The 27,023-nt window shown below is 43.7% G+C and overlaps 1 protein-coding gene across 14 annotated transcripts in view; it reads right to left on the bottom strand.

Moving 5' to 3' along the window:
- Positions 1–27,023, bottom strand: part of TNRC6C (trinucleotide repeat containing adaptor 6C) — a 149,060-nt gene that overhangs the window by 61,468 nt on the left and 60,569 nt on the right. For 11 of the 14 annotated variants that reach the window (XM_066237829.1, XM_066237836.1, XM_066237839.1 and 8 more), the window contains exon 4: positions 11,648–11,974. In XM_066237829.1, the coding sequence (XP_066093926.1) occupies positions 11,648–11,974 (327 nt within the window). Of the gene's footprint in view, positions 1–7,624; positions 7,794–11,316; positions 11,355–11,647; positions 11,975–27,023 lie in introns of those variants that run through there. The other 3 variants (XM_066237842.1, XM_066237840.1, XM_066237841.1) reach the window with 3 other exon arrangements.

The raw sequence follows: 27,023 nt of genomic DNA, 5'->3' as shown, positions 1-27,023 counted from the left end.
AATGGAGTCATGCAAACTTTTTTCCTTTTGTGATTTCATTTAATATAATGTCCTCAAGGTTCATCCATGTCTAGCCTGTGTCAGAATTCCCTTCCTTTCTGAGGCTGAGTAATATTCCACTGTATGTACAGACCACCTTTTGTTTATTCATCTGTCTATCAGTGTGGGTTGTTTCCACGCTTTGGCTATTGTGGATAACGCCACAAATGTGATGAGACAAACATCTGTTCCAATCCCTGCTTTCGATTCTTTTGGGTTTATCCCAGAAGTGGAATTGCTGGATCATATGTAAATTCTACATTTAAGTTTCTGAGGAACCACACCACTTTAAACATCACTGACAGCAGAGTACAGGGCTCTGACTTCTCTACCTCCTTGCCAACAACATGTTATTTTCTGTGTGTTGAATAACAGCCACCCTATTGGGTGTGAAGTAGTATCTCATTGTGAGTTTGGTTTGTATCTCCTTAATGACTAGTGCGATGCTGAGTCTCTTTCCTCATGTAAAGCAAAGCTATTTTTATAATCAAACTTACTTATTCTGTTTAAAATGAATAGAGTTGCCTGACCAGGCAGTGGCGCAGTGGAGAGAGCATTAGACTGGGACGCAGAGGACCCAGGTTCGAAACCACAAGGTCACTGGCTTGAGCGTGGGCTCATCCAGCTTGAGTGTGGGGCACTTGTCGGCTTGAACATGGGATCAGAGACGTGACCCCATGGTCACTGCCTTAAGCCCAAAGGTCGCTCGCTGGAGCCCAAGGTTGCTGGCTTAAGCAAGTGGTCACCCACTCTGCTGTAGCCCTCCAGTCAAGGCACATATTAGAAAGCAATCAATGAACAACTAAGGAGCCGCATGAAGAATTGATGCTTCTAATCTCTCTCTCTCTAGTCTGTCTGTTCCTATCTGTCCTTCTCTCTGTCTCTGTCACAAATAAAATAAAATAAAATAAAATAAAATAAAATAAAATAAAATAAAATAAGCAAGAGTCAAAGACATAGAACTATGCTGTTCAGAGATTAAAAAACAAACATACATAAAACCAATGAGTTTTTCTATAAATAATGTAAACCAATTCCAGTATATGTCACGCTCCTATTCAGATGATTTTGTTTTGGAATTTTCCACAAATAGTTATAATCAAAATATAAAAGTGTAATAAATATGAATATAAAACTGAGCCAAGGCCCTGGCCAACTGGCTCAGTGGTGGAGCGTTGGCCCAGTGTGTGGAAGTCCCAGGTTCGATTACTGGCCAGGGCACACAGGAAAAGCGCCCACTGGCTTCTCCAAACCCCTCCCCCTCTCCTCTCTCTGTTTCTCTCTTCCCCTCCTGCAGCCAAGGCTCCACTGAAGCAAAGCTGGCCTGGGTGCTGAGGATGGCTCCATGGCCTCCATGTCAGGTGCTAGAATGGCTCTGGTTACAAGGGAGCATCACCCAAGATGGGCAGAGCATAGTCTCCTAGTGGGCTTGTTGGGTGGATCCTGGTCAGGCACATGTGGGAGTCTCTCTCTCTGCCTCCCTGCTTCTCACTTCAGAAAAATACAGGAAAAAAAACCCCCACAAAAAAGGAACTGAGCCAAAACATTTAATTTTTGATATTTTGAGATTAAAAATATGGGGCAATGTCATTGCTTATGAGAAAAGTAAACAAATCTAGGTCTGTACATTTTGAGATCTGTCCCCTAACAGTCCACAGAAAGAGTAACTTACAGACTTTTCTGAGGGAGTAGGAGGCCGAGGCAACCAGACTCGGGAGGGGATGGGAAGCTGGAAAAGCGAGGTAGAGTGCCCACATCAGTGCAGCTGAAAACTCTGGGACTCCGTGCTTTCATGATAGTCCTCCACCCTCAGAGCTTCACGAGAGCAAAGGACAAGCATGGGCTAAAGGCTAACTACTGGAATTCAGGAAATAATCCTGGGAGAAAAAGAATCTTTCTCATTCACATGTATTTTAAAAAATCCCAAATTTCAAGAAATATATTAATCATTAGGGTAGAAAAACAATCCCCACAGTGAGATGTCTCCAGGGTGTGCAGAGGCACCTGTGTAACCTGGGCTGTTTGTGACCAACATGTCCGTCTTCGGCAGGACTGACCACAGCAACACAGCTGCCACTGTTCAGTCTTTCAGGGTCTGGAGAGAGAGCTCAGGAGGCAGAGGCACTGTGACACATCCTCAAACTGTGGGTCAACAGAGGGCAGGATGAGTTGAACCCTCCTACCACTTCCCTCTCGGATGCCCCCACCCCAAAGACAGGGTCTTAGGACCCTACTAGACTCAGTGTCTACCCATTTCCTTTCTCAGCTCAATGGACATCTCTCATTGAGAAGCTTGCTTTCCCCAGTTGGGAACCTCGGACACATTAATAACATAGCAGTCTTCCTTTTCTGCTAATTCATGTATAGCAGGAGCTGGCAAACATTTTCTGTAAAGGGACAGACAGTAAATACTTAGGCTCTGTGGGCCACATAGTCTGTGTCACACTACTCCATCCTGTCCTGTGGTGCAAAAGCCTCCAGAGAGAACACGTAAAGAAAAAAGTGGGGCTACGTCCCTAGCCCTGGTCTCCACGACTATAGTGGAGCGCCTACTGTGTGGGGACCATGCCAGGGACACGGGGAGGAGCCTGGAGGATACATGCCTCTCAGGAGTGCACGTCCTCATGCACATGGTGGTGTGGTGTCTCTCCACTAGGTGGTCAATTCCACAAAGGCCAGGGTGCCTGCTTTGCCCTGGTTTTCCCCATGGCTCAGCAGAGCACTTGACACACATGGTGAATAAATACCCATAGTGAACAAATGAATTAATGAATAATTTTTACAAATATTTGAAAGCAGCTTGCCAGTCACATAAGATGATGTTGCTTACATTTTCAGTCAACTCGGAATCTTAAGATTAAGCAAAAATTACCATTGGTTGATTAAGCAGCCAACTTAACTAAAGTTGTCTGCAAAGGTACTGGGTGATCCATTCAGACTAAGTCATAGAAAAATCTTTACTTAGAAAAAAAACATCTGACACTATACATCTGCAGTTAAAACACAGTTTCCTTCAGAGGTACATCAGAAAACTGCAGATATCACCTTGGAGCAATGGCATTTTGCCTAAAACAAGGCAAACCATTGGGTGGTCCTGCTGTCCCTTTCTCCCACATGGACAGCCTCCACAGCACTTGGTGAATATGGCTTTCAGGCAACCTTGTAGCAGCAGGTATCCGGTCACAGGCACAGAGCAGAGGACTGATGGCCTGTCGGTTTCAGGCAGCAGCTGCTGACATTTAACACATGGCCTGCCCCTACTGGACACTGCCCCTCCTCTCCTCCTCTCTCCTCTCTTAGCTGTTCTGGTGTTCCCTACGTCTTCGCTTTTTGACAATATCAAAACAAACTAGGTCTCCAAAATAATATAAGCATTTCTCCAAAAAAAGTACTTTTAGGGGCTCTAGTGGGATCAAAACAAACTTTATGTAACAAAAAAGTTAGGGATGAAGAGTGAAGACTGCTCTATGCCATGGTTCTATGACTCTGACTGCTGACCTCAGAGTGTTTCCAGTCCTGACACATTCTTGGTGTCCCAGGAGCCTTCTTTACAGATCTCTCTCTTCCTCCATGCTGGGGCCCACACTGTGCTGTTCCTGTGCGACTCCAGCCAGTGTCCTCCACTAGAGGTTCCCTTTGACAGTTACATTTGGCCAAACTCACAGGTCTAGCCGCCCTAACTGCACAGAGGAACAAGGCCTCGTCCCCACTCTGAGAACACCCCGCTGAGGCACACAGAGGTGCGGGACAAGCTGTCCTGCCCACATGGAGGTGCAGGGCCTCCTGCCCGCTCTGAGAACACCCCGCCGAGGCACACAGAGGTGCGGGACAAGCTGTCCTGCCCACATGGAGGTGCAGGGCCTCCTGCCCGCTCTGAGAACACCCCGCCGAGGCACACAGAGGTGCGGGACAAGCTGTCCTGCCCACATGGAGGTGCAGGGCCTCCTGCCCGCTCTGAGAACACCCTGCGGAGGCACACAGAGGTGCGGGACAAGCTGTCCTGCCCACATGGAGGTGCAGGGCCTCCTGCCCGCTCTGAGAACACCCTGCCGAGGCACACAGAGGTGCGGGACAAGCTGTCCTGCCCACATGGAGGTACAGGTGGCACACACAGGTGTGGGAAGCAGCTCCATGGCCAGCTTCTGTTTTTCCTTCTTTCACTTTGTCTTATTTTTTCCTGCTCAAGAAAGTTTAAAATGAGTATCTGTCCTATGTACTTGAATATAGTTTTAAAAAGAATAGGTTTTTTTTTTTGTATTTTTCCAAAGTTAGAAGTAGGGAGGTGGGAGGTAGTCAAGACAGAATCCCACATGAGCCTGACTGGGATGCACCCGGCATGCCCACCAGGATGTGATGCTCTGCCCATCTGGGGCGTTACCTGTTGGGGCAGGAACCATTCTAGTGCCTGACCTGGAGGCCATGGAGCCATCCTCAGTGCCTGGGCCATCTCTGCTCCAATGGAGCCTTGGCTGTGGGAGAAGAAAGAGACAGAGAGGAAGGAGAGGGGGAGAGGTGGAGAAGCAGATGGGCGCTTCTCCTATGTGCCCTGGCCGGGAATCGAACCCGGGACTTCCACACGCTGGGCCAACACTCTACTACTGAGTCAACCAGCCAGGGCCTTGAACATAAAATTTAAAATCTGCAAAGGTCTTGAAAACCACAAAGCAAAAGTTATAATTTTAGTGCAGTATTTATGATTTTAAAATATAGACTCAAGCTGATTTGAAAATACCATTCACAACCATCTTCTTAGTCTAGTGGTAAACAACCAACACACACACACACACACACACACACACACACACACACAAGCGCACACGTCACAGAAAGCAAACAGCAAGATTATAACCCCAACATATGAAAAGTTTTATCTAAAGCAACTTTGGCCCTGGCCGGCTGGCTCAGCGGTAGAGCGTAGGCCTGGCATGCGGGGGACCCGGGTTCGATTCCCAGCCAGGGCACATAGGAGAAGCGCCCATCTGCTTCTCCACCCCCACCCCCTCCTTCCTCTCTGTCTCTCTCTTCCCCTCCCGCAGCCAAGGCTCCATTGGAGCAAAGATGGCCCGGGCGCTGGGGATGGCTCCTTGGCCTCTGCCCCAGGCACTAGAGTGGCTCTGGTCTCGGCAGAGCAACGCCCCGGAGGGGCAGAGCATCGCCCCCTGGTGGGCAGAGCGTTGCCCCTGGTGGGCGTGCTGGGTGGATCCCGGTCGGGCGCATGCGGGAGTCTATCTGACTGTCTCTCCCCGTTTCCAGCTTCAGAAAATTAAAAAAAAATAATAATAAAGCAACTTTGGAAAAATCAGGTTCTACCCATTCGCTACCATCCCTTCTCCACTGCTCAGACTCCCTTGGGTCTTTGCAGAGCCTGGCTGGACTAGGTTGAATAGCTAGCTGTCCTAGGGAATCCCTAAACATCTCTCTTCCTCACCATCACCAGCATCATCATCTCCACTATCTCATCATCACCATTATCACCTTCATTATCACCCCAATCACTGCCAGCATCAGCACCACCACCATCACACAACATATCCTGACCCTAGAATTTATTCTAAAATGAACATGTAAAAGGACTAGTATTCTCTTTACGTTTAGAGCATGCCATTCTTCTTAGAACTCTGACTTCAACAAACTTTGAATAACCTGCTTTTCATAACCCAAAGTCCCCTGACTGTGTTTATCAATTCATAAATCTATCTTTTAGTAGTAGTCTAAAAGACAGAACTACGTGAAAAAAACTGTGAAATGACTGACTTCTAGGAACAGGCATTTGACATGAATGACAGCTGTGAAATGAACTGAGACTGCACTCTCCTACAGGTTTCCAGACCCCTCGGTGTAGTCCAGGAGCTTTAAAAGGCCAAAATCCATTCACCTGATACACAGCAAGTCTGAGAGTTTATAAGCAAGAGTCTTTATATCCATAAGACATCACATATTTCACAGTACTTTGAAATTGCAAGTATTTTCACACACAATGAATTAACTGAAACTCATAAATTATTTCATTTTATAGACAGGGAAACAGATGTTCAGAGAGGGCAGACTTGGAATAGGTATTATAACTAATAAGCAGTAGCCCTGGCTGGGTGGCTCAGTTGGTTAGACTAGAGCATTGACCTGAAACACTAAGGTTGCAGGTTCGATTCCAGGTCAGGGCACATATAAGAATCAATTAATGAATGCATAAATAAGTGAAATAACTAATAAGCAGTAAGGACTGAACTAAAACCCTAATTTTCAGAATAAAATTCTAGTGCTCCTTCCACCATAGCATTCTATTATCAAAATAATCTCCCCTAAGAAAAGCCTTTAGAAAGAAAAAAGTAATGAAGTTTGTGTATAACGGTACGTTGTCTTTTCTTCTGCTGTTTAAATGGTTCACACATTCTAAAAATAGATGTCTATAAAAATCTAAGTAACATAACTGTCTTAAGTGATTAAATTTAAAAGGATTACATAATAGCATAGTTTAAAGAGAAAAGCTTTCCATTTTTCTTTTTGCTTTTAAATTCTAGAATGTTAAAGATATAAAGATAAAAATTTCAAAGAAAAGCATTTAACAAAGAGCTTCCAAAAGCTACAGTAAACAGAAATCTTAATTAGGTATCAAATTAAGCAGATAGGGAAGCATGAATGAGACTTACTTAGAAGTGTGCAGAATGTTTAATCAGTTGTAACACTGACAAACAGGACATAATTCAGTATCACCACAGCCTTTCCACAGAACTTACAAAATAATAAACTGTAAATTATAAAAAATAATTCCAAAAGCTGTCTGTAGTAGGAAATACATGTTTACTAATGCTTATGGTAACAGGTTCCTCGCCACTTGGTTTCCAAGTGGTGGGATACATGTAACAACTATTTTCAGCTTTTGAGGACCCTAAACGCCTCCCCCTCAACTACATTCACTGTGTGTAAAAATCTTGGGGATTTCAGAATTCAGAATTCAGAATTCCATTGCTGGACAGATTTTAAAACACCTGATCTGCCACCCTCTGTAAGGAGGAATTATGAAATTCCGGACGGAGGACAGATTTCAGAGTAAAAGGTATGCTAGAAATAATGATGAAAGTATTCAAGAGAAGATGCTTATTGCCCTGGGTTTTTCTTCAAATGAGCAGGAAATTGCTTCTTCCAGGTTGACAACCTCTTAGAACGATGATAAAAGTATGGCAAAAAAAGCTGTATCCTCCTTTGGGAGTCCAGCCAACACCAAGGAAGTGGAGGAGGCCCGGCGGGGATGCTATGTCCGGCTGCTCTGGTGGGTGGCAATGCCCAGCGGCCCTGCCCGGCTTCCCTGCTTGTGGGCCATGCCTGGCTGCCCCGCCTGACTGCCATGCCCAGCTGCCAACAGCAGGTCTGGGGCCAGCAGCTTCTACAAGACGCCATTTTATCAGTGTGACCAACCCCGGGCACCCGGCCTCAGAGCTGCCCTGTTCTCTGGATGGCATGTCCTACGCTGATTTGAGATGAGCACACACTCTGCTCTGTGGGTGTTTTGTTTCTCCTTCTCTGTCAGGGCCACAGGGCAGAAATACCTGCAGATAGGGGCCTCCCTCCCCTCCCCAGGAGACACTACCTTGCGAGCCAGCTGCCTGTTCGCCAGCATCTGGGGTCGTCTGGGCTCTCAGCTCCACCATGTCGGCCATGCACAGTGATAGCCTCATCCTGTCGCACTGCCAGCAAAGTCCCAGGCAACCTGCGTGTGCCCGCGGTGGCTGGCGGGCAGGGGTTGGCAGGGCCCTTCCACTCAGGGAGGCCCCACTTCACCCCCTTCAGTAGGGGGAGGTGCCCACAGAGGGGATTGGAAAGCTTTGATTATCTAATTGCAGCTGACACTAAACCGATCTTCCCTCCTCCTTCAATTCTTTCAATTGTCACAACGTTTCTATTCAGGCCCCAGTTATAGGGAGCACTGAGCTGGTTTTCCTTTTTTGAAAGTCAGCCAAAAGAATAACAGCGTACTGCCTGTCGGCTGCATGCAAATAAACTGCTGCTCTCTCTTAGTGCCTTTGTTTCCACTTGCTCTTTCTCGCTCTTCCTAACCCCCCCCCCGAAAAAAAAAACATTTGGCATACCAACACTAGCTCTAATATTCCAAATGAGTGCCATATGCAAATTGGCAAGTGTCCAACTTCTTAATTACTTTCCTGCCTCCATTTAAAAAAGATCTAAATAGCAAACACAGCTGCATAGTCACCAAAGCCTGTTTATAAACACACAAAGCAGCCACCAAAACAACATATTGTTCTCCCTTTAGCACAATGAAAAAAAAGATTTTTTAAAAAATGATAAAAGCTCTCAAGTGTTTCATACTGGAGTTAGGCTTCAGACTCGCAAAAAACATAATCTGAGCAGAAAAAAACATGGTAAAATGACATTTTTCTGGACCTGAATCACTACCTTTCCATACTAACAACCTTACCAGTTAAAAATTTTTGCCAATTCAATACATGAATTAAAAAATCCAGAGACCCCTGTGTTATTTTATTCACTGACCACGTTTTATTTCAGGACAAACAATTGTTATTTACAGGGAGAACCTGGAACTGGGTTGGGAGAACCCTGGCCTCCCCATGTACAGGAGTCCTTCCATGCTTGACAGCACATGACTGTCTCTGGATACTGCCAGTAATGGAGGAGAGCCGCAGGGTCTGCCTGCAGGACTCAGGCCTCCCTGCTCAGTTCTTTTGCCCCATTAGTTTCGTCTCTACCCTCTAGCTGGCCAATCAGTGGCCTCCTGGTTCTTAATGTTGAGGCTGGGACTTCATTTCAGCTCTCTCCTGTGTTGTGACTCTCCTCATAGACGTCAGGGGCTCTTGACAGGCACATCCAGAGAGCCAGGTGAAGAAAGCCGAGAATGTCCTGTAAGGGCTGGAAAGGAGCTGAGGGTGCCCTGCGAGGGCCCAGCAGGAAGAGGGGCTGCGAGCACCGCCTCCCATTGACAGAACCAAACACACTATTTGGAAGGTGAGGGACCTTTAAGATGAGAGGTCATGAGGGTGCAGATGAGCAAAGGAAGTACTAGCTGGTGCCAAACCAGTGCTAGCTGCCAGGGTTTCCCTACACTGCAGTCTCCCCTGCTGAGCGAGTCCTACACAGGGGGTTCAGCAAACGGTTACGGTTACGAGTACACAGGAGTGGGAAGGTGTGTGCTGCAGACTGAGGAACAGCAAGGACGGAAGTGCACAGGGCTCCTTGGGGCGGGGACAAAGATGTGAAGACAAAGAGGGGCAGGCAGTCATGCGCGTGCATGTACTGGGGAAGATGACACTGAGTAGGCACTTCCGTGAGGCAGCAAAGCATGAGATCTGAATGGAAAAAAGGCCATGGGGAACAGCAGGAAAGATGCTGGCCAGACACAGAAGTGGAGGCCTGACAGCTAGGCAGAGAGCCAGAGACAGTGCACTGGAACCTGGAGACCAGCACAGGCAGCTGAGGGGTCTCTGAATCAATGCAAGGTGACGAGTTAGAAAGAGTTCTCTGGCTATGACACCAGACTGCTGGGAAGATGAAATTGGTAAAATGAAGACTTCTGTTCAGAAGCCAAAACCTAACCATTTCTTATTTTATTAATATTACATAGAAATACCATTTTCTGAGATGTTTTTATATATAAAATGATGATCTAGTCTTTAATATACAACACACATATATACTTAAAATATAATGAATTAGGAATTCCTAGAGAATATTATACTTATAGAGACAAATGTTTAATTAAAAAATATTTTTATACAAAACTTTACTGAATCAATTTCTTGCTACTTTTGTTTCTTTCTCTTTTTGCTTTTTAAAGTGAGAGCAGGGCGAGATAGACTCCTGCATGTGCACTGACTGGGACCTGGACCCACCCAGCAATTCCCATCTGGGGCTGATGCTTGCCTCAGTGCCTGGGCCTGATGCTCAGACTGAGCCATCTTCAGCGCCCAGGGCTGATGCTTGAACCAGCCGAGCCATTGGCTGAGGGAAGGGAAGAGAGAGAGAAGGGGGAGAGAGAGAGGAAGAAAAGAAGATGGTCACTTTTCCTGTGTGCCCTGATCGGGGATTGAACCCAGGATGTCCTATGCCGGGCTGATGCTCTTATCCACTGAACCAACTGGCTAGGGCCTCTTGCTAATTTTCTACTTACTGGAGAAGACAGATACCAGCAACATTTTGCACAGTAGCATTTGATAAAAACTTTGGTGTAATATTGGCAACTAATCATATAATAATGAGATAAACCCAGAAAATAGCAGGGTATAATATTTCTTTTTCAGTTTTTCAAAAATAAGCATCACAAATCAATACACCAAGCCATTTAGGTATGACTGTACAATCTTTGTCTCTGTTATTTCGGTGTAGAAAGTAACTGTATATTCAATTATAAACTGACTGCAGTGAAGTAGGTAGGATTCATTCTTGACCAATGAATATATTTGATCATTTCTTTCCATTCTCGCTTTTTGCAGACAATCGCTGACCTGCATCCCCTCTGCCAGGAACTTGGCAGATGACAGTCAAGATTATTTGAAGAGACAAGTCAGAGTTGTCTAAAAATATTTGTTTCAAATATACCACAAAGTCATGGTTTTGAGAAATACTGCTATAAATACTTGTGTCATGTTGGAATTATTCCCCATATTAAAAGGCAACACGCAAAAGAAAAAAATATTGTGATTTGTAACATATTTCTTTTAAATTCCTATCACAAGAAGGCTCCTCCTTCTCTATTTACAGACCTGAATTTCACCACAATCAGCACTGAGGGTTTCCACACGAGGACCAGTGCCAATTGTTAAAACAGAAAATAACACACATGCAGTTGAAGACATGGATTTTGCTCTCTTTCAAAAATTTCTCTAAAATGCCAGTAAAAAAATTTTTTAAGTCTAAATCATTAAGGTTAAGAAGCCAGGAATAGGAGATAGAAGATGAGGTGTCACATTCTGGAAGCCAGAAAGTAAATGAGCAAGCAATGATTTCTCTGGAAGCCAAGAGAAAGCTGGATCTAACTGTAGCAGAGACACCAGCAGGCAGACGGTGGAATAGAACCCGAGACACTGCAGGATGGAAATGAGGAGATATCAGGCAGGTTTGGCTGAAAGTATTCCCGTTCTAGTTAGAAATACCCACTGCCCATGAAATGCTATTATCTCCCTGTAAAAAATGTGTGTGTGGTCATGAGTTATCCTGGTTAACTGAGAGAAAAGGGTTTTGTTTAGAAGTTTTCACTGCAGAATTCTAAAGCATCTGCCTAGACACATTCATATGTACTGATGTACAGACCTTTGGTTCCTGGTGAGCAACAGAGTAGCTAATGCCATCTGAAAATACAGGAGAAATATATAAATAAGTAGGGGAAAACAATTAAATTTTAAAATCTAATTAAAATTAATCTACTTATTATCTATTTTCTACCTATTATCTATCAGTCATCTACTTATCATCTATCTGTCTAACTCTCCCTCTTTCATCTATACTTCTATCATCTAGCTAGCTCTATCGTATGTATATACCAAATATGGACCCAAATACGTCCAGTTTTATCCCTGGGCAGACAAGTTGAAAACAGCACACAAGTGCCCAGAGAAAAGAGCACCTTTCTGTGTGGTCTTACCTGGCTGGAGCTTACTGGGCTGCTGTTGAACTCCAGTTCCAGGGAGGGGAGGCGGGCTTACCCCTGCAGGCCCAGCACCCTGGGTCGGGCTTGCACTGGTCAAAGCCCCAGTGGGCAATGGCTGACCTCTCTTCAATAGCTGCTTCTGTTCTTGCTGGCGGAAGCGTGGAGGCACCTCGCGAGGCAGGTAACGGGATGCAGCTGGCTGCTGGCCGCCAGCAGGTGCACGTTTGCCATTGCTGCTGCCGGAGAGAGTGCTGGTGGAAGTACTGGTCCCGGTACCGGCAGGCTGCGGCTGGCTGGAACAGGTCTTAGTAGGTTCTGGCACTAGAAGGACATATAAAAAAGACCCAAAACTTTAGTAATACCTCCTTAAAACCCAATCCAAATAGAAGGAAATAAAAGAAAAAATTGAGAGAGGACAATGTAGTGCTTTGGGAACAGAACCAGACTTAAGTCTAGACTGCAGGTATGAGACCTCGTTTTCCTGTAAAATAACTGTAGTCCTGACTTACCAGTTTTGAACCAGTCTCCTCAGCCCTGAAATGGGTGCTTAAGGTAGCAGTCTCACATGCTGGCTTGCATTAGCCTCAACTTCAGGGCTGGGTAAAGCCCGATTCCTGGGCGCCACCAGGGAATTCAGTAGGAAGACTGCAAATTAGTGGGTTTTTAAAAATTTTATTTTCCATTCTTATATCTAATGTTATGGTTAATAACATTATGTAAATCTCAGGTGTACAATATTACATTATACATCTATATATACTCTATTGTGTGCTTACCACCAAAAGTCACCATACATTTCTGACAAGTCCCAGTGATGCTGGCATTGCTAATCCTTGGACCACACTTCGAGAACCACTGCTCTTGTCAGTGTTTCTCAAAAATAAAGGACTCAGATATCCAGAATATTTTAATTCTGTTGACAGTCTAAAAATACATATATTGGTGAATTCAGAATTATTCAAATAATTAAAGCATTTGTGGTGATGGTATCTAAACACTACTACCCTTGTCCCAGACTTATTGGAAAAGAGTGCAGGGGGCTAATCTGCATTAAGTGAAAGCCAAAATGCTCGCTGAGGTGCTGCATAAATAAAGATTTCTCAGTAATTCCAGTAGAAAGTGCAGGAGTGCTGAGTGATAACACAATGGGGCTATGCTAACAAGCATGCTGAATGCAGAAGGGTATTTGAGTAGTAACCCTGCATGTGGGAAGGAGCACAGACCTGTCAAGTGCAAGAAATGTGAGCCTCAACAGTTGCTCTCCTCTTGCACTTGTAATGTTAATAACCAATAAACATTACATTTATCTTGTTTGGAAAAAAAATTCTTTCTACTTAATTTGTAAACGTCTCTGGCTTTCCAGCTGACTAACAGCTATGTGTGAAACAAATTTATACCTGGTTCTGTGTACATCTTACACGAATAAGGAACACTATAAAAATAGTCCCAGTCAGCACTGGGGAGAACTCATCTCCCAACATGGGCTCTGCTGTTGATCGTGATGACCTTACACCGTCTGGGTAGTTAGTATCCGCAGAGACTCTGCCCACTGTTTTTATGTTGCCATGCTCAGCAAACCTTCAGTCCTGGATGAAGCCAGTATCCACTCTCTATCATGGACATAGATTGCTAAGGCTCTCTCAAGAAATCACAGCCATTCAGTTTGTTATCACCACAAATTTCTAGTCCCCAACCTCAGGCCACTCTCAGTGCTTCCTGACTATACTACAATTTCTTGGGTCTGCCTGGTTCCACTGCTATCAATGACTTGTTCAAAGTCTTGTGTGGGTGCCTCTTTTTTTAATAAAAGTAATTATAGTTAATTGATTTATTCCATGTCTCCTTTGCAATTGTGAGGATCACCTATCTTCTTTGTGATTACTGAATGAAAAAGTAATATTACACAAGCAAACAAACAAAACATTAAGAGATTACTAGATATTCTTTTGGCGACCCAGATGCTTTTAATATATCAGAGCACCTATATTAGTCAAAGAAAACCCACTCTGTTAGCCCTGTCAATAGAAGACTAGATGGACTGCCCAGCCCTTCCTGCATCCTTCTCCTCTCGCTTCTGTGGGCCTTGGAACCATCAATGGACTCATTCCTCTGTCCTGGACTCTCTGGAGAGGCCATCGAGTTTCACAATTTTGACCATTATCTCTATGCCGCTGACACCCAAATACTGTGCCATGTTGCCCTCAGCTGTAGTCCAGTCTTGATCTTCAGCTGCCTACTGGACAGTGCTGCCTGCCAAGCTGTCACCCTCCAAACTGAACGTGTCCAAAGGCTAAACAAGAATGTACTGGGTCTGAGCCCAGGACAGTGCTGACTGTGCAGGAAGACACTGGGCTCACTTAACAATCATTTGAGAAAATAACTATTACAAGATACAGAATGTGGTACTGACTGGAAGCCACTCATTCAGATAGGAAACAGGACCACACACAATATGGCACCACTGACCACCCAAGGCCTCTGAGCACCTGATGTCTGAACCTCATGAGATGAGCTATACGTATACACACACTGGATTCGGTTACTACAAAGAATGGAAAATACCTTATTAGCAATTTAACATTGATTTCATGTTGAAATTATAGTATTTTGGATCTACTGAGTTAAAAATATATTATTGGAAGTAATCTGACCTGTTTTTTTTGTTTAAAAATGTTGCTACTAGAATATTTACAATTACTTATGTGGCTCACATTTGTGGCTTGAATTATATTTCTCCTGAACAGCACTGGTCTTTCTTCTGGAAAGAAGTCTAGTTTGACCTAGTTTCTTAGAAAGACATTACATTTAAATCATTATCTATGTCATTGTGGTAGATAACACACTTTTCTGGGTGGTTTTTCTGACAGCTCTGCACTAGCCGAAGCTCTAGCACCGTCTCACATATAAAAGAGTAACTAGTATTTGGTAAGTTAACAAGAGAGACCCAGGGCCTGGGCCATAGAGCAGACCCAGCACTCTCAGGCAAGTACCCACACATTCATACTCATGGCAACGCTCCCAGCTGTCTGAAGTGCTAATGCCATGGCTGCTGGTCTGGGAGCCACCCTGGACCCTCTGTAAAGGGAGGAGAAGCCTTGCTCAGGAGAGTGTGACGTAGAGGGAACAAGACTTCTGGCTCATGAAGCTGTGGCCCTGGCCTCTTTGCTACAAGCTAATGACCAATCTTCTCTGGCTTAAGTCAGTATTTTTCAGATTTTTGAAACTAGCAGCCAGTTAACATAATCCCAACTGGTAAGTGGAGGATCTCAAAATTTGGATCTATTCTGCCTGACCAGGTGGTGGCACAGTGGATACAGCATCGGATTGGAACACAGAGGACCCAGGTTCAAAATCGAGGTCGCTGGCTCGAGCGCAGGCTCACCAGCTTGAGCATGGGATCATAGATATGACCCCATTATTGCTGGTTTGAGCCCAAAGATTGCTGGCCTGAAGCCCAAGGTCACTGGCTTGAGCAAGGGGTCACTCGCTCTGCTGTAGCCCCCCAGTCAAGGCAATATGAGAAAGCAATCAATGAATGACTAAGGTGCTGCAACAAAGAATTGATGCTTCTCATCTCTCTCCCTAGGTGTCCCTCTCTCTGACTCTCTGTCAAAAAAAAATTTTTTTTGGATATATTCTAATCTGTAGATCAAACAGGCAGTTTCTGGCTAGCCACACACTCTCTTGGATCCAAATTCTCAACCTACTGCTGCCCAAAGACACAGAGTAGGATGTCAAAGCAACTCAACAGCCCTCTTCTCAAGCCCAACCCTAAGGCAGCACCGAAGGACAGGTTTACACAGCAGAACTCAGGAAGGCGAGCAGGGGCAGGGGAGGGGGGTGGCTTGATTTTTGTTTACAGGTCATCAATGAATCATTTGTTTTATTTAGAAAAAACTACAATAGCAACCAGCTAATAATTACATAGCTAAAAAACAAACCAAATAAACAAAACATCAAACCTTCCAGTAAGCTGGAAATTTTGGTTAGGCTCCTTTGCCTTAATAAGCTTTTACTACTTTTTCTTTTTAAATGAGGGCGACATCTGCTGGTGAAAAGGTGGTTACATCATTATATAAAAAAGCACACTTTCAAAACAATTTTCTTTCCAAGAAACAATTTCTTTATTTTCAGTTGAAATTTGCAGAGAACACTGTCACAACAGGGTCCAAATAGCTTATAACTTCCCCACTACTGTTTTCCCAGAACTGGCTGCAGCATGATAGGAAGCTAAGGCTGTCCTTTCAGGGCTTTGGAAAACTTTATTTGGGAGGTATGCCTCCTCAGCCCTTGTTGCTAGATAAAGAGCAAAGGAGATTCCTTTGCTGACCCAGTCCCCTCTACTGACCCTGGTTACTACCCCATCCTCTCATCTGCCTCCAAAGCCATTCCACATGGACATTCAGAATGCCCAGGCCCAGCTGACCCTCTGCTATGCTGCCCAATCTCTGTACCATCCCAGTCTTCAGCCTGCTGTCCACAATGCCTGCAAATGCAGGCTCAGCAAGTGACAAAACCCACTGCCCACTTACACTGCTTTAAGCCCCGCTGCTACTGAGAAGTACTCTAACAATCTAAGGTGGTCTGCCAGGATTCCCTTACTGTGACTGTGCAACTTCCCTGTGCCCAAGGACCCCACACCACACAGTGCCCCTTGACCCAAGGCTTCCTGGCCACTGGGCTGAAACTGCTCATTTGCTGTACACATGCCCTGAGCCCCTTCAGTGCAGCCACTGTCCAAGCACTGGGGACACCCCGCTGACAAGTAAGCCGCCCTTCCCGTGGAGCTCACATCTCAGCTGGGGAAGATAAACGCTGAACATGACACAGAAAGTGCCACAGTCTGCAGGCAGAGAGGAGTGCTGTGAAAACAGAGGGAAGCAGGGCAGGACGAAACTCCCCTTTTTCTCACTGCATGTCAGTCTTCCACAAAGCATGCCAGCCTCCTTCCTTATCCTCTCCTTTCTGTTTAGTTAGGAAATATAGTATTTAATGAGTGCCCACTTTGTACCAGGCACTGTGTGCACTGAGGAAAACAGACAGGGTTACTGTTCCCATGGTTTATAGTCTATTAAGATAGTTGTTATTCTGAAAGCAACTGTACAACACAAGAAAAGGAACATTGGAAAAGAGGATCTCAGCTTGGTAAGGGGCTCAGAGGCTCCTCTGAGCAGTGACAATTAGGCTGAGCTGCACACTCAGCCCAATTGCTCAGAGCACATTTCCAGAGTCCATGCTGGTAAGCTCACCCGCACAGCTGGGACAGTGCCTGGGAAGGTGCTGGAACAAGGAAGAGCCTGTGTGTCCTCCAGGACTGACACAGGTCGGTGTGCCCGAGTGCTGGGCTGAGGGAGAAATGCTGGACATGAGGCAGAGAGGCAGGTATAGACTCTGTGGGCACTGGATTCCATCACTTGGCCAACAGCAGGGAGAGCAATCGGGGCAGCCTAGTGGAAGTCTCCATGGTGTCCCTATCTTGGATGCAGCACATGGAGAAGCCTGGAGCCTCCAGTCTGGGGAAGCAGTTTTCTAGGGTTAGGTTCCTGGGATGACAAACCCAAAGAGCTGAATCTATGTGACCATCAGAGGCTGTTCATTTAACAAGCAGGTGACCTTGATCAAGACCTGTCTGTGAGGCTCCAGAGCCAGGTGGCCCTGTCTGACATCACCATCCCAGGTAAGGGAAACATGGTAACTACAGCTCGTCCCGTTCTACAAACTGCACAGGAACACACTGGGGGGCATGGGGTGCCCAGTGCACAGAGGCTTTTCCGTCTTAATCATGCAAGTCATACTGACAAGACATTCATTTCTTAAAAATTTTATTTGGAAATATTTAGGATGTACAAAAGGCATAAAGATGAAATAACCAACAAACCTCCATGTGCCCAACCTCCAGCTTAATAAAAAAATGCCATCAATCCCACCAAAGCCACCACCTCCACTCGACTGTGCACACCATCTTCCCCAAAGAGATAATCGCCATGCGCACTCAGGGTGGTCACTCTACATACTTCTCTGCAGATGCAGATATGGACTCAGGGTACCTCAGCTCTACCACTTACTGGCTGGTGACCCCTGGGCAAGTTATGCACTCTGTCCCTCAGTCATGCCAACTGTAAAATGTGGACAAGTGGGGGATGGAATGGGGGTAGTACACCTTACTAATAGGGTCCCTTGAGGAGTAAATGTTAATGTATGTAAAGAATCATTTACAACAGTGTCTGGCCCACAGTGAGTGCACTGTGTTTATTTATTTATTTATTTTTTTGAGAGAGAGAAAGGGGGGAGAGAGGGAGGCAGAGAGGGAGAAAATAAGGGAGAGAGGGAAATGGGAGAAGGGGAAAGAGAGAAAAAGAAAGAGAGAGGGAGAGAAGCATCAACTTACTCCATTTAATTGTGCCACTGATTGCTTCTTATGTGTACCCTGACCAGGGCTCAAACTGGCAACCTTGGGGGTCAAGCCAGCACCCTCGAGATGGAGCCAGTGACCCAGGATTGAACTGGTGACCTTGGTGTTCCATGACACTATCCACTGTGCAACCGGCCAGGGCTATATTATGTTAAAGGGAAAAAATTCAATGGCTGTTAATGATGGGAAGATTAATTTGATTCAGGACCATGCGATTTCAGTGTGGGAGAGGCTGGGCTCAATTTGGAACACAGCATGGGTAAGTGGGGATTTACAGCTCTGGAGCAGGGTGGGGGCAGCAGATGAAAAATTACTAAGAGAAACATCAGGCGTAGGGAGGTTTGGCTAAACAGACCTAACAACTCTTCCTGAAAATAGTTCAGAGGGATCAGACATCACGTGGGCGTTGGTGGAGGATGAGGGACCTGAGCATATATGGGGGGGGGGGGGGGAGGCTGGTTAAATTACTCCACAGGGCTCTTGATAAACTGGGCTCCATAAGCACAGATACAGACAGCCTAGGAGAAGGTCCAGGAGCTTGACTGAAGTGTGTTCAAAGAACAGTTATAATAATCCTTCCCTCAGAAGCAATGGGAAGTATTTTAGGCTGATTAAATAAAACAAACTCCCACTAAATAAACTACAGATATGAGCTAAAGAAGGGAATAGGTAGGCAGACTCAAAGCAGTGACAGGTAGTTGAAGAGAGAACGGCAGCTGTACTCAGGATTGGGGGAACTGGATCTCTTGCCTGGCCCTAAACCTCCCACCTTAATTTAGGTTTCACATTTCCACTGTCTGGAAAGTGTTAAACACTATGCAATGTAAATCAACAGCTACCCCATCATTTTAAAAAATGTTACAGAGTAGTTGTCAAAGTTTTCTCCTCTCCTCCAACATGCACGCCAATGGCAGGAGGACAGGGGTCGGATTCACGGTGGGAAGGAGGAGAGAGCTGTGACTCAGGCCCCATTAGATACGTATATGCGATCTGGCGGGCACTCTGGGACCGTGCAGCTCCAAGGTGAAGCACAGCCCTGCAGATGGTTGGTGGAAGTGTCTGCAGGTCTGGTTCCCAATGAGTGCCTTGGTGGGGGTGAGAGATAGTACTAATGACAGCTTCTGGTTTGACAGGCCACAGCAGAGACACTGTACAGGTGATGCCAACAGTGCCGCAGGGCCTCCTGATTCTTCCCAGGAGCAATTGTTCAGGAGGATGCTTTGTGGAACCCTTTCTGGAGGCCCAGCCCAGGGCATGTCCCTCCCCCTGGCCTCACAATGACTTTATTCGTACCCAATTCTCTGTATTTAAACTAATTTCTTCTTAAAAGAGCTAGAGTGGGTTCTACACCTTTGGCTGAACTATGGTGAGGAGCAGATTGTTTAGCAAGTAGTCTGTTTAAATTTTTCATCCACCTGGACCTCATGCTACATGGTGCGAGCTAGGTATTAAACAGTGGTTTCCTTCTAACAGCATTGACAATAATGGGGCTTAACTATACACACCTCACTCAGAATGTCAAAGGCTACCACCATTAGCCTAACATATGCTGACAAGTAGGCACACATTGCATTAGAGGTATATATTTTTAAAGTAACTGTTTAGGCCCTGGCTGGGTAGCTCAGTTGGTTAGAGCATCATCCAGGTTTGATCCCCAGTCAGGACACACACAAGAATTGACTAGCAAATGCATAAATAAGTACAATAAAGAATTGATGTTTCTCTCTCTCTCAAATCAATAAATGAAAAATGAAAAAGAAAAGAAAGCATTTATAGGTAAATGCTAAAACCTACAGGGATATTATAACTCAAACATTTTAACATGCTTTATTTCTGAAATTTGAACGCATCTTAAAATTGGTGCATAAATTTAATAGTTTCCTCATTCGTCCTCAAACTCCATCAACAAAACATTAAATCAATGATATGTCTTGCAGTTGATAGCATCTTAGAACTTAAGTTTTATATGTAAAGCATAGAATTCTCTTATGCAGATGCTACATACACAAATACACACAAATGTTAAAAAATCATGCATTAATTCTCACCATTTCAGAACATATACTCAAAGATTCACTTTCTTAAAACTCAAAACTTAATCAAACATATATGATTGACTATTTGCAAATGTGACTTCTCCTGTGCAAAAATATTCCAAGGAGTATCTTCATCATTGCAATTCCTTCTGTAATCTGCACAGCAGCAAACACTGTAGTGAGAAGTTCCCTCAGAACAATGAGATGCAGGCAGGGAGAGCTATGAGCGACAAGTGTCCATCTGCCCAGTTTATCGGCAGTCCCAGGGGGTTACAAAGCAGTGGTCTTCTGTTTGTTCTGTTGACAGTTTCTGGCTGATCTGTCACCATGGCAACTTTTGGAGCCCAACTCAAAATGAGCACAAACTCAGTAACTACTAACTACATTAACTTAGTGTCTGTTGCTAATAGGAAATGCTGTTTAGTGATATTTTCTATTCTAATGTATTACAGTTACTGCTCTAAAAGGTATTAAATTAAATGCTACTCTAAATATATCAAACTGAGTAATATAAACGTTAAAGTAAAAGTATTTCAATAATGATTACTCACAATAAAAATAAGTAATTTCATTAGAAGCTTACTTTGTTTTGTTCCTTGGATTCTTGTACTCTAAGAAAACATACTGTTTTTCACACAAGCAAATATTTCTAAGTTTTTGTAAACAACAGCTGCTGATTTAGAAGATTGAAATAGAAAAATTCGGTAACAGCATATGTTAAAGCCATGTAACCAATACAGCATGAACATGTACTGGCTCTTCCATCATATTTCCCATATGAAATGTCAATGGGATACTCTCCGAGTGAGACAGCACACTGGACACACGTGCAGTGTGTGTCCATCGTGTGTACAGATTCAGTTCCCCCACCACCTGACTCTCTCCACGCCGACTCATCCTGAACTTCAACAAGCTCTCAGAAACAGCAAATCCCAACTCTCACAAAACACAGGAGGTTTAAGTGGAATTGAGCCTCCAGTACTGGTCCCCTCAGGACCCATGTACTGCATTCTGCAGTAGGAGTGTGTGGTTTCTTTAATAAATTAATAAATTGTTGAATAGCAATAATCCTGGATGTCCTTCCCCCAAAAGTGCAGACTCCAACCACCTGCCAGAAGAGGGTGCCCAGGGTTAATAAGTCCATCATTCAGCCAGAGGTGAGGCAAGGGGCAGGAAAATCAGCCACATGTAAATTGATTATGAAAAGCCTATTACTACTCTCAGGAAAAGGGACATTGCCCTCTATCATGCCCTGCCTAGGCCATTAACACCTACCTTTAGCCTCTTGGACACCACTCTTCCCCTTGCTGACCACTCACCCTGAAAAATGCCACACTCCACCACTGCCCTTTGCCAATGCTATTCCCTGTGTGTGTGGGAGTCTTAGTCCTCCTCCCTCTGCCAGGCCCAGTTTCATTCTCTTCATCCTTCAGACCTAATGTAAGTATCACTTGGGACGCCTTCCCACATTCAGCCTCGTTCAGGTTCCTGTTCTATGCTCCCATGACACAATGTTTCTTTCCTTCCATAGTAACGATACCTACAGCAAGCACCGTGATAGGTGATCATGTCCATTCCCCATACATGTCTAAGTTCCATGAGAATGAGAAGCATATCTATTTTTAAAATTTTTCTCCCTATAGTAAACAGCACAGGGCCAGGCAAATAGTACGTGTTTAATAAAGTATCTGCTGAATAAACTGATCAGCCCAACTAGTTTCTATCAACATGATACTTTCCTGTCCACCTGACCCCTATACTTAGACATCAGCGTCTGAACCATGCAGCAATCTAACTGCACCCAATGCCTCTAGTCTTCTCTCCAATGGTTTCATTCACATTCAGCCTGGCATGTTCAGTGACCTCTCTAAAATCTAAATCTCATGATGTCACTCTCCCACTTGGAGCTGTTCAGTGGCTCCCTCTGATCTAAAATATTAACTTGAAAGTCCTCAAGATGGTGTACAAGGAGTCTATGAGCTAGCCTCCCTGTCCTCCACCTCTCTAGCTTCAACTCCTTCTTTTGGTAGGATAAGCTTGTAAGAGTGCTCAATTCCAATGGCATAATAGATAGGTTTAGGAGAACTGGGAGAAGGCATCCCTCCTGCCCTTGTGTTCACAGGGGACATATGCAGGAGTGACAGCTCTAGCATGCATCTATCTCATTCATAACACCCAGCCCTTCTACTCCCATGTTACCAGAGAAAAATGGAAGCGCACATCCATACAGAGACAACACACGGAAGTTCACAGATGCTGTAGTCACAAGAACTGAAAACTGGAAACAGCTCCAATGTCCACGAACAGGTGAATGGAATAGCAAGCAAGCAGTGGTATACTCAACAGCAGGGGTGAATCTCAAGTGTTAGCTGTGAGAGAGAAGCCCAGGGTGTCTGCTCTGTGACTCCACGTGTACAGCCGTAGGGGGAAAGAAAACTTCAGTGGTGACAGGATGGAGACTAGTGTTTGCCTGCAGACCGATGGGCTGCGCAGGGGCGTGGGGACACTTTTAGGGGTGATGGGTGTTATCTTGACTAAGAGGATGGTTTCATAGGGGTGCACAAGCCAAACCATGTTAAATCATTCTCTTTAAATACATGCAGTTTACTGTATATCAAATATAATTCCATAAAACTTAAAAAAAACAACAAAGAAAAGCAGGTAATCTGATAAATTACTTCTCAGAAAGCAGACTGTTAGTGTTCTTTAGAGCTGTAAGCTATAACTTTAAACTTGGAAACTGCCTTTATGTTAACATTTTAGTGAAAAGTTATACTGAACAGAGATGTGAACTCTTTTTATCTTTTTAAATTGCCTACAATTAGCTGGAAAATGCCACTTCTTAATACACTTTCTTTTATTCTCATGGGGAAAATATTAATGCATTTATTATATCTTCTTCCTACCAGGGATTTAGTGGTAAAATTAAATACAGTCATGAGTCACTTATTGATGGGGATTCATTTTGAGAAATGCATCGTTAGATTTCATGATTGTGTGAATGTTTAGGGGCCATGATGAACAAGATAACATGAGATTAAATCAAGCACAAGAGAAAATGATGCAATCAAAAGACTCCATAAACAAGAGATATATGAGGCTTGAGGAAAGCGTGAAGAAACAAAATGGAGTCACTATAGTCAAACTAACAGAACTACTGAAGATCATAATGGACTAAAACATGAGCTAATTGATTTCATCTTAGTTTAATTGGTCTGGGAACTTAAACTTTTGAACTTATTATTTGTTCATCAATGCCTGGAGTTATATAAATCCTATAGACAACCTTCTGAATACCTTGGCAAAGAACGCTCATGTGTCTAGACCACTGGACATCTGGAAGATGACCATCAGGGCCATTCTTCTGGGAGCTAAGAATGCAGCACTGATTCTTTGCAAGAATGTGCTTTTTATCATTTTAACTCTCCAGGATTGTAATGCATTTAAGACCCACGAATAAGACTTTGTATTTAGTTCTAAGGAAGCCTCCTGACCCATTTTTTGCCAGGCTGTGGCCAGCGTATCACAGCTACTATCTTACAGCAAACTTTTAATTTATAAGTAGAAAGCATACACTCTAAAAATAATTATTAAAAGTACAGTATAGCAAACACATAAACCAGCAAGTGGTTTATTATTAAATCTTCTTTTTTTTGTAGACGGACGGAAGGAAGGAAGGAAGGAAGGAAGGAAGGAAGGAAGGAAGGAAGGAAGGGGAAGGGAAAGGGGAAGGGGAAGGGGAAAGGGAAGGGGAAAGGGAAGGGGAAGGGGAAGGGGAAGGGGAAGGGGAAGGGAAGAAGGAGGGAAGGAAGGAAGGAAGGAAGGAAGGAAGGAAGGAAGGAAGGAAGGAAGGAAGGAAAATGAGAAACATTAGCTCATAGTTGGGGCACTTTAGTTGTTCATTGATTGCTTTCTCATATGTGTCTTGATTGGGGGGCTCTAGCTGAGCCAGTGACCTTGGGCTTCAAGCCAGCAACCACTGGGCTCAAGCCAGCGACCATGGGGTCATGCCTATGATCCCATGCTCAAGCCGGCAACCTTGGGGTTTTGAATGTGGGTTCTCAGTGTCCCAGGTCAAAGTCCTATCCATTGAGTCACCTGGTTGGGCTATTACCAAATATTACATACGTAACTGTATGTGCTGTACTTGATACAACTGGCAGCGCACTGGGTTTGTTTACAACAGCAGCACCACACACAGGTGAGTCATGTATTGCTAGTGTTACGAAGGGGGAAGTCACTAGGTGACAGGAATGTTTGGCTCCATTATCATCTTGCGGGACCACTGTCATATGTGTGGTCCGTCACTGACTGAAATGCTGTTAGGCTGCGCATGACTGTGACTACTGTAAACATAGAGCAACATAACTAAAGGTATCTAATATTTAAAATCCTAATAAGATACTATCCTATAAAGATCTCTTATAATAAATCTCTTAGAAATGTATATCATCAGCCTTATTTAAAAAGATCTTAAATTATGTCCTAAAACCATAGCAGAAAAATACGTAATTGACAACCAAAAAGATAAGGGTTCTAGTTCTGGTTTGGCCAAACCAACTGTCAAAACTTGTACAAATCAATTAGCCTCTGTGAATCTCATTTCCTATCCAACACAGGAAAATGGATTATCTTTAAGGATCCTTTGCTCTAAGATTTTATTAATTTTGTAGACAGGCAAATAAAATATATTGTATGGAGCATGCTGACTAGACATTTAGCTACTGCCTTTAAAGTAACTCATACACTCAAAATAATTTTTGCTTTGGCTATGTGAATATGAACATGAACACATGTAAATTCAAAAAATCTGGCCAATTTTAATGCACAGTGTAACTCAGGAAAACACAGATCTGATGCTCCATAAATACTAGCCGAGGATTACTGTGCTGAAAACCCTGTAAGATGAGCCAACAGCGAGCAACCGCCTCAGCTCAACAGAAATGCCACTTGACTGGAGTGGTGCATGAATGTGGGTTTTCATTTATTTGTGTTCATTTGTATCTGTGAAACCAGGAAGACATGTCCTAAACCTCAATTGTCACTACTTTTCATTCATCCAGAGCAAAAGCTTTACAAATTAAATGTTTAGAATGAGCTTTCATGGCAATACAGCACAGTGCATGTCACCTGTGACTCCAAACCCTCATCACACAACACAAGTCTTCTGAAAGAATACTGTTCAGTTGATTTACATTATCAAATGCATAACGGTTTTCTCACAATGTACAATTACAAAGTGAATGCATGCAAAGTTGAATACCTGATTGAAAAACTTATAGTCCTTCCAGCAGGATAGGCAACTGATTACAATGTATGAATTTATAAAAGTATGAGACCTGCCTGACCAGGTGGTGGCGCAGTGGATAGAGTGTGGGACTGGGATGTGGAAGGACCCAGGTTTGAGACCTCAAGGTCGCCAGCTTGAGCATGGGCTCATCTGGTTTGAGCAAAAAGCTCACCAGCTTGCACCCAAGGTCACTGGCTCGAGCAAGGGGTTACTTGGTCTGCTGAAGGCTCATGGTCAAGGCACATATGAGAAAGCAATCAATGAACAACTAAGGTGTTGCAACGAAAAACTGATGACTGATGCTTCTCATCTCTCTCTGTCCCTGTCTATCTGTCCCTATCTATCCCTCTCTGTGTCCCTGTAAAAAAAAAAAAAAGTATGAAACCTAAAATCATAAATCATTAATTACAGTTGTCCCTCGCCGTGGTTCACTTTTTGCGGTCTCAGTGTATTGCGGGTTTTTAAACGATATATATCTAATTTTGTATCGCAGATATTTTGCTATATCGCAGGATTTTGTGGTATATAGGTATTTTTATATATTAATTATTTTAATTTTTTTTGCGGTAAAATAAGCATTTTCTAGCCTTAAAAATTGAAAACAATATAAAAATAAAAAAATATTAAAACATTAAAAGAACATTATGTACCCATATAGAATTTTATGTTGTTAAAATTACATAGGTTTAAGAGTGTAGAAAGTGTTTAAGAGCATAGGAAGTGTTTATAAGAGTGTGGAAAAGGTTAATAAGAGTGTGGGAAAGGTTTATAGAGTGTGGGAAGGGTTTATAAAGCCTTATATACAAATAATAAAATAAATACAAGGTTGCTAATTCGTGGATTTTCGCCTATTGCGGTGGGTTCTGAAACCTAACCCCCACGACTGACGAGGGGCCACTGTATATGACGTTTGAGCCATAGTGGGTCATCAAGATATTCACTTTCATACATAAAATAATGAATTTCAAGCTTTTTATGTAAAAACAACCATTTTATGAACTCCTGAAAAGGTGGCTAAAAATCACTGAAATCAATTCACTTCACATTTATATTATTATAGTTTATCCTAAAAACAAAACAAAAACATTAAACCCATCAAAAACCCAAAAGACAATATGGAAAATATTGGCTCACAAAGTCATCACAATACATATAAAGCTACTACCTGTGTCCAAAGCAAGGGCAATGCTCCAAATAAGAGCAGAGATTGCCGTTGACTGAAGCAGAACAGACACAGAACAGACAGGAGCAGCTGCACAGCAGGGATGCAATACACAAGTCAACAGTATTTGGTCACAGGATTATATCTGAGTCCCCTCCTCCAACACGAGCATCGAGGGCAGTGGTAGTCAACCTGGTCCCTACCGCCCACTCGTGGGTGTTCCAGCTTTCATGGTGGGTGGTAGTGGAGCAACCAAAGTATAAATAAAAAGATAGATTTAACTCTAGTAAGTTGTTTTATAAAGATTGATTCTGCCAAACTTAGCGAAAATCCAACATAAAGTACTTGGTAAGTAATCATTATTATATGCTTTAACTTGCTGTAACTCTGCTTTATAAATTTTATAAAGTAAAGTTACTTCCCTACTTTATAAATCACCATTACTGTGAAACCAGTGGGCGGTCAGAAAA

The sequence above is a fragment of the Saccopteryx bilineata genome, chromosome 6, assembly GCF_036850765.1.
Source record: "Saccopteryx bilineata isolate mSacBil1 chromosome 6, mSacBil1_pri_phased_curated, whole genome shotgun sequence".
Taxonomy (NCBI): Eukaryota; Metazoa; Chordata; class Mammalia; order Chiroptera; family Emballonuridae; genus Saccopteryx; species Saccopteryx bilineata.
This window is presented reverse-complemented; position numbering and strand designations above follow the sequence as displayed.